Genomic DNA, 12,339 nt, shown 5'->3' with positions numbered 1-12,339 from the left:
TATTTGTGATGAGTAAATATATAGCACCTCTGGCTGAACACACATATTCTGCAATCCCAAAGTAAATTTTCTGCACCATTTCAGCTTTCAGTTGATATGAGTATTGCCATAGAATGTGATCTCATCTTGAACAAATTCGTTTCGGAGGTAGTAATCTCAATACAAAATTATTCTGTTCTTTTTAGGAGTTTAGATCACTTACATTGTGGAAACAGGTCCTTCGGCCCAACAAGTCCACATCGACCCTCCGAAGAGCAACCCACCCAGACCATTCCCCTACCTTTACCCCTTCACCTAACACTAGGGGCAATTTAGCCAATACATGGCCAATTCACCTAACCTGCAGTTTTATGGACTGTGGGAGGAAACCAGAGCACCCAGAGGAAACCCACGGAGACATACGGAGAATGTGTAAACTCCACACAGACAGTTGCCTGAGGCAGGAATTGAACCCGGATCTCTGGCGCTGTGAGGCAGCAGTGCTAACTACTGTGCCACCGTGCTGCCCATATAGTCAGAATTGTCTGGTTAGAGTTTGTAAACTGATTTTAGTTGTTTTAGTTTATTTTGTTCTTCTCAATTAACTCAGTACCCTTTAGCATTGTCTTTTCTATGGCTTTCTCAGTCAGACTTGTAAGTTAACCATTGCAGAAATTTAAATATATATCACTTGTTTGTATTTCATTTTCAGAGGGTACAACATTCTTTGTAATTATTTGGATGCCGACAATGATGTTGTCCATGATAAGAGATATATTTGTATCCCATTTACTGTGGTCAGCTCAGTTAACCAATATATATTGGCAAGCATATCTTTCTCATTTATAACCTTCTGTTAAAGTGTCTGCTTTTGAGGCATATTCCACTGGCTCTCTATATCAAAGCACACACAGATCTATTGCTTGTATATCACACTATAATGTGGTCACTGGTTCATAGTATATTCCCAGAAACCAAATGAACCGGCCTCACTTGTAGATTGATTATGGGTACTAACTGCTGCCATTCCATATTTTGGTCACTTATAAATCTAAATTGGCAAAAAGATGAACATAAATTACTAAACTGCTATTCTTAAATAAACAGACTTTATTTGGTGGATGAATATAGAGGATAGCTTTTACTTGGATTTGGCTTCAGACATAGCTGAAAAGAACTATATAAGCTATGTACTTGAATAACTGCTTGTAAAATTACAAACTTTCCTTTTCGAAGAAATTTTCAGCAATTTTCACAATCTGCTCAGGCATTTTAAGGTAATTTCTATTCACATGAACTGGTCCCCAGGAGGGAACAAAATGTTGCTAGGTCTGGTTCTAGAGAAAGGTGAGGTAAGCGTTATAAGTATGAGGAAGGGGACATTTAGTGGCCAGTAATTGTAGTATTTTAAGGTTTAACAACCTATGGAAAAAAACGGGAGCAATTAAGTGTGAAATCTAATTAATTAGGGGTAGGTAACTTTCAATAGAATGAGAATAGATCTGACCCAAGTAAATTTGAATTAAGGATTGACAGGCAACCATATAATGGATCAATGGGATCCCATAAAGGAGATACAGCTGAAAACAAATGGCACATCTTGTTAAAGCTTTCCATCATCTACTCATGGGACAATTTGCAAGCATTACCAAAGTAAAGGGAAAGCGATATTTATAACATATGAAGCACAGAGGGTTCTATTCCTTGCAGAGACAAAGAACATGAGTTCAGTGCATACGTGACAGCAATTCTCTGGTTTATTCCTCTGGCAAATGCCTTGCCCAATCAGAACCAAACTGCTTAATTTAAAATTCAAACACAGTTTGGTCACTTACTGTCAGTTATTATTAACTGGTACATTGTCCATGGCAATATTTCTACCAATCCAATCAATCAGCACTGTCTTCTCATACTGTATAAATGTTGTATGACCTTGACTTTAGTCATTCTTCGAAATTGTCCTGAGGACTTCAAGACAAAAAAGCTTTGAGAAAATATGTCTTCTTTCAACAACACTCAAGTCTATACCACCAAAATGCTAAAGAGGAGATCGTCTGTAAGTTGGGTTATATTTCCATGAAGGGAAACAACATAACAAACAAAGTCAAAGCTCCCTGGAGGATAAGAGGTAGAGAGTAATTTGAAGCAGAAAAGGGTGTTGGGTTGATAATAGAAGTGAGAACCAGACTAAGCAATGTTCAGAGGGGAAATGAAATATTAAATATGAGCCGCAAAAACAAAGAGAATGAGAAAAGCTGACAACTAACATAAAAAGGAATCCAAAGACTTCTGTAGGCTTATGAATAGGAGGAGAGGGACTCTTCTGGAATCAAAACAGAGATATACAGATGAGAGCTGAAGATCTGGTTGAGAAACTAGATGACTTTGAATTTGTAAATACTAGAATACCTTTATACCATAATTCACTAATTCAAGGATTTTTTTTTCCTCAATGACACTGAGGAAGTGCATGCTTAACACATTCCTCTCCATCTAAACCCTTAACACTATGGCAGTTCCAGTCTATGTTTATTAGAACAAGTCAACAAAAATTTAGTAAAGGGAGGTCGTGCCTGACCAACCTGTTAGAATTCTTTGAAGAGGTAACATGTAGGTAAGACCAGGGAAACCTGATGGATGTTACCTACCGAGACTTCCAAAAGGCCTTTGATGAGGTGCTTCACGGTAGGCGGCTGAGTAAGGTGCGGGGCCCATGGTGTTCAAGGTGAGCTACTGACATGGATTGAGGATTAGCTGTCTGACAGAAGGCAGAGAGTTGGGATAATAGGTTATTTTTCGGAATGGCAGCTAGTGACAATGGTGTCCCGTAGGGTTCAGTGTTGGGGCCGCAGCTATTCACTTTATATATTAATGATCTGGATGATGGGACTGGGGGCATTCTGGCGAAGTTCACCGATGATACAAAGTTAGGTGGACAGGCAGGTAATTTTGAGGAGATGGAGAGGCTGTAGAAAGATTTAGACAGTTAAGGAGAGTGACCCAAGAAATGGCTGATGTAATTCAATATGAGAAAATGTAAGATCTTGCATTTCAGAAAAAAGAATACAGGGACGGACTATTTTCTAAATGATGAAAAAATTCATAAAGCCAAAGTACAAAGGGATCTGGAAGTGCTAGTCCAGGATTCTCTAAAGGTTGACTTGCGGGTTGATTCCGTGGTTAAGAAAGCAAATGTCATGTTGTAATTTATCTCAAGAGGGTTGGAATGTAAAGATTGTATTCATTAGAGTTTAGAAAGTTGAGGGGAGATCTTAATAGAAACTTACAAGATAATACATTGGCTTAGAAAGGGTGGGAAATTGTTTCCGTCAGGCGGGGATACTAGGACTCGTGGGAACAGCCTTAGAATTAGAGGGGGTCAATTTAGAACAGAAATGAGAAGACATTTCTTCAGCCAGAGAGTGGAGGGCCTGTGGAATTCATTGCCACGGAGCACAGTGGAGGCCGGGATGTTAAATGTCTTCAAGGCAGAGATTGATAAATATTTAATCTCGCAAGGAATTAAGGGCTATGGGAAGAGTGCGGATAAGTGTTATTGAAATGACAATCAGCCATGAATCAATGGTGGAGTGGACTCGATGGGCCAAATGGCCTTTCTTCCACTCCTATGTCTTATGGTCTTATAGAAAGTTAAAATCCCCTACCATAACCACGCTATTATTCTTACAGATAATTGAGATCTCCTAAGAAATTTGTTTCTCAATTTCCCTCTGACTATTAGGGGGTCTATAATACAGTCCCAATAAGGCGATCATCCCTTTCTTATTTTACAGTTCCACCCAAATAACTTCCCCTGGATGTATTTCCGGGAATATCCTCCCTTAGTACAGCTGTAGTGCTATCCCTTATGAAAAACACCGCTCCCCCTCTTGCCTCCTTTTCTATCCTTCTCGTGGCATTTGTATCCTGGAACATTAAGCTGCCAGTCCTGCCCATTCCTGAGCCATGTTTTTGTAATTGCTATGATATCCCTGTCCCATATTCCTAATCATGCCCTGAGTTCATCTGCCTTCCCTGTTAGGACCCTTGCATTGAAATAAATGCAGTTTAATTTATCAGTCTTACCTTGTTCTCTGCTTTGCACCTCCCTGCCCTGACTGTTTGGCTCGTTTCTTTTCTCAACTGTACCAGTCTCAGATTGATCTGTTCCCTCACTATCTCCCTGCATCCCACCCCCCTCCCATTTTACTAGTTTAAATCCTCCCAAGCAGCTCTAGCAAATCTCCTTGCCAATATATTAGTCCCCTTCCAATTTAGGTGCAATCCATCCTTCTACCCGAGAAGAGATTCCAATGATCCAACAATGTGAATCCTTCTCCCATACACCAGCTCCTCAGCCATGAATTCATCTGCTCTGTCCTCCTATTCCTGCCCTCACTAGCTCGTAGCACCAGGGGTAATCCAGACATTACTACTCTCGAGGACCTCCTGTTTAAATTCCTGCCTAACTCTGTATTCTCCCTTCAGAATCTCAACCTTTTCCTTTCGTATGTTGTTGGTTCCGATGAGTACAATGACCTCCTGCTGGGCCCTCTGCCCCTTGAGAACATTCTGCACCCTCTCTGGGAAATCATGTCTCTCAAACTTGATTGAGTTTTTTGAAGAAGTAACAAAGAGGATTTATGAGGGCAAAGCAGTAGATGTGATCTATATGGACTTTGGTAAGGCATTCAACAAGCTTTCCTATGGGAGACTGGTTAGCAAGGTTAGATCTCATGGAATACAGGGAGAACTAGCCATTTGGATATAAACTGGCTCAAAGGTAGAAGACAGAGCGTGGTGGTTGGAGGGTTGTTTTTCAAATTGGAGTCCTGTGACCAGTGGAGTACCACAAGGATCAATGCTGGTTCCACTACCTTTTGTCATTTATATAAATAATTTGGATATGAGCTTGAGGTATAGTTAGTAAGTTTGCGGATGACGCCAAAATTGGAGGTCTAGTGGATAGTGAAGAAGGTTACCTCTGATTACAATGGGATCTTGATCAGATGAACCAGTGGTCTGAGGAATGGCAGTTGAAGTTTAATTTAGATAAATGTGAGGTGCTGCATTTTGGGAAAGCAAATCTTAGCAGGACTTATATACTTATTGGTAAAGTCCTAGAGAATATTGCTGAACAAAGAGACCTTAGAATGGAGGTTCATAGCTCCTTGAAAGTAGAGTTGTAGGTAGATAGGATTGTGAAGAAGATGTTCCTTTACTGGTCAGAGTATTGAGAGGTCATGTTGCAGCTGTACAGGACATTGGTTAGGCTACTGTTGGAATATTGCATGTAATTCTGGTCTCCTTCCTATCGGAAGAATGTTTGTGAAAATTGAAAGGGTTCAGAAAAGATTTACAAGGATGTTGCCAAGTTTGGAGGATTTGATCTGTAGGGAGAGGTTGAATAGACTAGGACTGTTTTCTCTGGAGTGTCAGAGGCTGATGGTGACCTTATAGAGGTTTATAAAATCAGGAGGGGCATGGATAGGGTAAATAGACAAGGTCTTTTTCCCTGGGGTTGGGGAGTCCAGAACTAGAGGGCATAGGTTTAGGGTGAGAGGGGAAAGATATAAAAGCGCTAAGGGACAAGTTTTTCACACAGAGGGTGGTACATATCTGGAATGGGCTGCCAGAGGAAGTGGTGGAGGCTAGAACAAATGCAACATTTAAAAGGCATCTGGATGGGTCTATGAATGGGAAGAGTTTGAAGGGATATGGGCTGTGTGCTGGCAGGTGGGACTAGATTGGGTTGGGATATCTGGTCGGCATGGACGGGTTGGACCGAGGGGTCTGTTTCCGTGCTGTACATCTCTATGACTCTATGATTCTAAGTGGTTATATATTTCCAAGTCTGGATAGTGAGTGGCTTGGAGATAAGTGTTAGTGTTCCCATGTGTCTTCTGTCCTTATTCTTCACCTTGAAAGGTGTTGTCTAAGGATCATTGGCAAATTTCTGCAGTTCATCTTGTAGTTGGGGCACGCTGCGTGCCATTGGTGGTGGAGAGAGTGGATATTTTTGAATGTGGTGCCAATCAAGCAGATTGTTTTGTCCAGTGTCAAGCTTCTTGATGATTGTTTGAGCTGTACTCACCCAAGCAATTGAGGAGATTCCATCACATTCATTGTGCTTTGTAGATGGTGGTCAGGATTTGGACAGTCAGAAAATGAATTACTTTCAGTATTCTAAGTTTCATACCTACTCTGATGAAAGTTGGATTGTCTCTTCTTGGAGAAAGTCATTGGTTGGCACAAATGTTATTTGCCACGTGTGAGCCCAAGCTCTGATATGGTCCAGGGAAAAGACAATCAGGATACAAATAGAAGGCTGGGAGACAGAAACAGAAACAAACAATTCTTGTGAGAAGTGATTAGATTAGATTACTTACAGTGTGGAAACAGATCCTTCAGCCCAACAAGTCCACACCGACCCTCCGAAGAGCAACCCACCCAGACCCATTCCCCTACATTTACCCCTTCACCTAACACTACAGGCAATTTAGCATGACCAATTCACCTAACGTGCACATTTTTGGACTGTGGGAGGAAACTGGAGCAATCGGAGGAAACCCACGTAGACACGGGGAGAATGTGCAAACTCCACACAGACAGTTGCGTGAGGCGGGAATTGAACCCAGGTCTCTGGTGCTGTGAGGCAGCAGTGCTAACCACTGTGCCACCACGCTGCTCATGGAAATACGTTTCTCTCCAGAAGAGGTAAATTTTTATGTTTTGGTTTGAAAAGGATTCTGGAGGCAACATATGAACAATTAAAAAGGATTAAAAACCTGAAGAGATGTTTGAAAAGCTTGGAGATGCTAGAGAGCTGGAAATTTTCCAAAAAGTGGCCAAATCATGAACCAGAGTCTTACTGGTTAGTTGATTGAGGCTAAGAGCCGAAGGAGACCAAGTTCATAGATAAAAATCACACAACACCAGGTTATAGTCCAACAGGTTTAATTGGAAGCACACTAGCTTTCGGAGCGACGCTCCTTCATCAGGTGATTGTATCTCCGAAAGCTAGTGCTTCCAATTAAACCTGTTGGACTATAACCTGGTGTTGTGTTATTTTTAACTTTGTACACACCAGTCAACACCGGCATCTCCGAATCAAGTTCATAGAAGCATACTTCACTTATGATGATTGTATTTGTGAAACTTGGAGATGCTGTTGTCAGACTCCCAACCTGCCTTTCATGAATAAAGACCATATTGCAGAAAAGATTTGGCACCTGCTGCCATATGGAGAGTGATGTGAGTGGTTTAATCAACTATTTAAAGTGAAATTTACCTTTTATTTGAAGTAACATTTGTTTGTTAGTTCATGTTTAATTTAGGTTGGTTTTGATTCTATTAAAGTAGAAGGTATCATAAATGAAAACTTAATGCTAATTTCTTCATTTGGGGGTCATTCCATAAACTCAGTTTATGGTTTGCCAACAGGATCATACTGACTGCCAAACTTTTTTTTTATTTTCGAGCCTTTTGTCTCCACAATTTTCCACACTTGTTTACTAACTTGCTGCTTTCCATTTCAAGCTTTGCTTATCTCCTTTTTGAACATGTGTCCAGGCTCCAGGCCCCCTGCTAAGTTAAACCCTCTGCAATAGCACGAGCAAATCCCCCCACAGTACTGGTCGTGCTCCTGTTTTGGTGCAATCCCAGTCGTTTATGCAGGCCCCATTGCCCTGAAACCAGCCCTACCTTTTCACCCTGATACTTGAGACATCATGATGTAAAGCACTTGATTGTAATTCCACTGGGAATATAACCATTGTCTCACCAGTAATTAGAACTGAAAACCAGTAGTAGAGCAAGATGCATTGACGGGTCTCCTACACTACCTGCTTGGCCTTTCTTATCTACAAGGTAGTGACCCTTTCCCTCTCTGCCTCAACACTAGAGTGACTATCTCCTGAAACATGCTAACAATGTGGCGCTCAACTTCAAATTAGCTGTTACGTAAGCTCCCACAATGAAGCATCAACTCCTCAAGCTGACTGTAGCATGAAATATAACTTGTGGTTCCCACATAGCACTGGATATACATTTGTTTGGTTAAAGGATTTATTTTTATTATTTAAACTTACCAGAAATAAGCATAAAGTGTAACTGATCAGGACTAACTATACTTACCAGCCATTATCAGTTATCTCCTTCCATTGTGCTGATGTAACATGAGGTGATCGATCTCATTGATGCTCATGCTTGCTGTCTGAATGGTGGAAGCAGATTCAGTAATAACTTTCTAAAAGAAAATTGGTTAAATGCTAGAAGCGAAAAGATTGCAGAACTTTGCAGATTGAAGGGAGGCATGGGATTACTAAAATGCTCTTTCAGGGAACCAATATAGGCGTGAAGGGCCGAAAATCTAAACTGTCTCATTCTGTACTGTAATACTATTCTGATTTGGATTGGCACCAGTATGATATGTGAATATCAGACTAACCACAATACTGGATGCTTTACCAACAGCACGCCAAGCACAGAATCTATTGCTTTCAGTGGAGCTGTGAGGAAGAAGTTGTCACATCTAGCATAAACTGATTGGCAGTACCCATCAAGATGCTACCAATTACAAGTAAAACCCCAGCATACCTAACTGGCAATGATCATGGTGACTTATCTTTGCAGGGTCCAGATCATCAGAGAATCAACTGCAGAACTATGCCGTCAATACACATAGAGATGGCATGTCCAGTGACAATAATGGTAAGCTGCAGTGTGAATACAAGAATATAAGAATTAGGAGTAAGAATAGACCACCTTGCCCCTCAAGCCTATTCTGCCATTTAAAAGATCATGGCTGATCTGATTGTGGTCTCAATTCCACTTTCTTGTCCACTGCACCCAATAATCCTTGAATCTGCTGTTAATCAAAACTCTGACTAACTGAACCTTGAACATATTCAATGATCCAGTCTCCAGTACTCCCCAAAGAAGAAATTTCCACAGACTAACAACTTTGAGAGAAAGAAAATTATCCACATTTCATAATTTAGTGGGACAACCCATATATTGAAACTTTGTCCCCAGTTCAACATTACCCTTCAAGAAGAATTATCCTCTTGGCCTCTACTTGTCAAACCCCTTGAAAGGGGAAAATAAAGAATAGTGGCTAGGGTTTTGAAGAGCACAAGGGTCTTTTCTGCCCCCTACTCATCTAATTATGCTTATACATTGACTCCTTTACATTACATTTACCTTTTGGTTTTAATCATCTAGTGCTCCTTCAGCCTTAGCAAATGGGTTGGTGACTTTTCCCAAAGGTTTTCTGTAACTTTTTCAGATCTAGTTTAAGTCTCTAGTATAATTGTTCCCATTCTTTAAATTTCATTTACTTACAGTTTGCCTATTCTGTAGCTAACAGTCTCCCTTTACACATGGAATTATGCTGAAAACTGAGTGTAAATAATACACTTCCAATTGAGTGTCTCTCAAATCTGCTTCTAACCATTCATATTTACACCATACCCATGATTTACCATTTTGGTGGCTATCTTTTATTCACAAACCATACTCAGTAGATTTTTTTACCAATCTCTGCCTGCTCCTTTTCCTGCCCATTCTTACATCTGCACACTGCAAACGGTGGTTGCTCATGACCAAAGCATGTAGTTGACCTGCATTAGCAGCTCACATTTGTATACTGAATCCAAAATATCATAATCTCTATTTAATTATTATATAACTGCATCTGTTTAGCATGAATCATGTTCTGGGCTTTGTGGTCCACCTACCCAAGCATATCAACAGTGCCTCAGTATAAACTGAAATCATTTCATTTGCAGAGTTCCAGAACACTATACCACATCACAAGTCTGGAAAGCAATGTGGAGTTTGGGTTCGGAATGACAATGGCGGATATTTTGCTTCACCGAATTACCCAAATGCTTACCCTCCCAACAGAGAATGTATCTACATACTGGAAGGTAATGGGACTAGTTCACTTCATCTAACTCATTGGCACTAGTTGAAATTTGGTGTCAATTCTCAACACAAATCTGCCCATATTTATCAGTAGGAGTTATCTGCAGCATTTGCTTGAACAATGATGCATAATTTAGGATTGCTAAACTGCAAGTTTGTCACCATGTTACACAGTGATAGCCCTTCTGTTCAAAATGTTCTCAAATGATGAGAACATTCCTTTCTATAACTGAACATATCTAGAAGCCAACTTGTATTCTTTAGCCTCCAAGAATTATGTTTGTTGCTATTTTGCTGTATTTGCAGCGGCCCCACGCCAGCGAATTGAACTCACTTTTGATGAACCTTATAGCATTGAACCTTCATGGGATTGTCGATTTGACCACTTGGAAGTCAGAGATGGACCATTTGGATTCTCTCGTGTGATAAACCGTTACTGTGGTCAAAAAAGACCATCGCTCATTAAATCATCTGGAAGGTTCTTATGGATAAAATTTACCTCGGATGAGGAGTTAGAAGGTTTTGGATTTCGAGCAAAATACTCATTTGTACCAGGTAACTAATTTATTGGCATTTAGAAGGTTTTCAATGGTACACTATCAACTGTGATAAGGGCATGAAATGGGAGGCAGCAATGTAGCCATTCATTATTCACTGTTCCTGATTTATTGTTCTATAAAAAGTAAATCAGATGGAATGTAGAATGGTTAGCTGATCTGCCACCATTCATTGAAGGTCAAGTTGAAAGTTCTGTTTAGTACATCCACTGTTTGATTTATATGAACCAAATGTAATGAAAGCTTCAGCCACAGCCTAATTTGAAAATAAAATGTTGTTGGGTTGTAATGGACACTTTTATTGCTCCTTCAGACAAAAGTAGCAATGAGTCTTTTCGTTGAGTATATTGTAATAATAATGCTCACACAAAGGTGTTTTTTAAGGGATTCCAATATTTTGATTCAACAACAGTCAATATTGGCAATGCATGCTCTAATCAAGATGCTGTCACTTAAAGGGAACTAGAAGTTGATAATATCCTCATGACATTTGTACTGCAGACCTTCATAATACAAGTTAATGGAGAAGGAGATAGTTTTAAAGTAGCCTTCGTATGCCGGGATAATGATTTCTGTAGGTAAGCCATATACAAACAAGTGCAGGCAGATAGAGGTTGAACCAGGAACAGCGTCTCCCCTAACTTCTCTATCGAGCCTCCTCATGGTTTTGACAACCTCTGTCAATATCCTCCCAGCCTTCTTCTTTCCAACTCCTTCAATCTATCCTCATAACCAAAGTTTTTCATTCCTGGAGCTATTCTTGAAAATCGCTTCTGCACACTCCAATACATTTACATCTTTCATTTGATGTGGTGCCCACAACTGTGCACAATACTCCAGCTGAGGTTTAACAAATGTCTTTTATAAGTTCAACACCATCTCCTTGCTCCTGTACACTCTGCCCCTATTAATAAAGTCAAGGACACTCTGTGCTTTATTAACTGCTCTCTCCACCTTCAATGAGTTATGCACATACACTAAAGTGCCACTGTTTCCCCCTTTAGTATTGTACCCTGTGTACTATATGGTCTTTCAATATTCTTCCTACCAAAGTTCATCATCTCGCTCCTTTGCATTGAACCTCAGCTGCCTCTGATCTGGCCACTCCACCAACGTGTTAATGTCTTTCTAGAGTTCAATGCTGTCCTCCTCACAGTTTACAACTCTTCCAAGTTTCACATCATTTGAAAACTTTGAAATTGACCCCTGTAAACCAAGATCCAGATCATAAATACCTTATTAGGAAAATCAAGGGTCCCAACATCAACCCCTGAGTAACTCCATATAACCCTTCCTCCAGTCTGGAACTTTCCTTGACTATTACTCTCTATTTTCTATCACTCATACAATTTTGCATTCACATTGCTACTATCCCTTGTTTCTACCATGACCTATAATTTTCCTCACAAGTCTGTTGTGGTGGCACTATATCAAATACCTTTTGAAAATCCAGTTATACCACATAGACAACATTACCCTCATCAACTATTTCTGTTATCCTTAAGGAAACGCCATCATGTTCATTAAACACCATTACACCAGTAGAAATTCATGCTTACTCTTCCTAATTAACCCACCCTTCCAATGTGATTGCCAATACTATCCTGAATAGAAGCTTCCTCACCACCAATTTTAAACTGACTGGTCTACATAGCTGAGATTGTCCTGGCAACCTTTCTTGAATAAGCTGTAATATTTATAATTCTCCAGCTTTCAGGCACCTCCTCCAAGTCAAAGGAAGACAGAAAGATCATGGCCAATGCCCTCACAGCTTCGACTCTTATTTCCTTCAAAATCCTTGGATGTAGATCAACCGATCCCTGTGCTTTGTCCACTTTAATACTGATAGTCTATGCAAGACTTCTCATTTTTT

General features: G+C 40.2%; 1 protein-coding gene across 6 annotated transcripts in view; it reads left to right on the top strand.

Annotated features, from left to right (window-relative positions):
- neto2a (neuropilin (NRP) and tolloid (TLL)-like 2a) overlaps positions 1-12,339 on the top strand; it is a 46,655-nt gene that overhangs the window by 10,610 nt on the left and 23,706 nt on the right. For 3 of the 6 annotated variants that reach the window (XM_043706913.2, XM_087995877.1, XM_087995876.1), the window contains exons 3-5: positions 8,614-8,691; positions 9,771-9,911; positions 10,216-10,464. In XM_043706913.2, coding sequence (XP_043562848.1) covers positions 8,614-8,691; positions 9,771-9,911; positions 10,216-10,464 — 468 coding nt within the window. The remainder of the gene's footprint in view (positions 1-8,613; positions 8,692-9,770; positions 9,912-10,215; positions 10,465-12,339) is intronic. The other 3 variants (XM_043706915.2, XM_087995879.1, XM_087995878.1) reach the window with 1 other exon arrangement.

The sequence above is a fragment of the Chiloscyllium plagiosum genome, unplaced genomic scaffold (assembly GCF_037043375.1).
Source record: "Chiloscyllium plagiosum isolate Xiang-an unplaced genomic scaffold, Cpla_swu_hap1 HiC_scaffold_17, whole genome shotgun sequence".
NCBI classification, from domain to species: domain Eukaryota; kingdom Metazoa; phylum Chordata; class Chondrichthyes; order Orectolobiformes; family Hemiscylliidae; genus Chiloscyllium; species Chiloscyllium plagiosum.
This window is presented reverse-complemented; position numbering and strand designations above follow the sequence as displayed.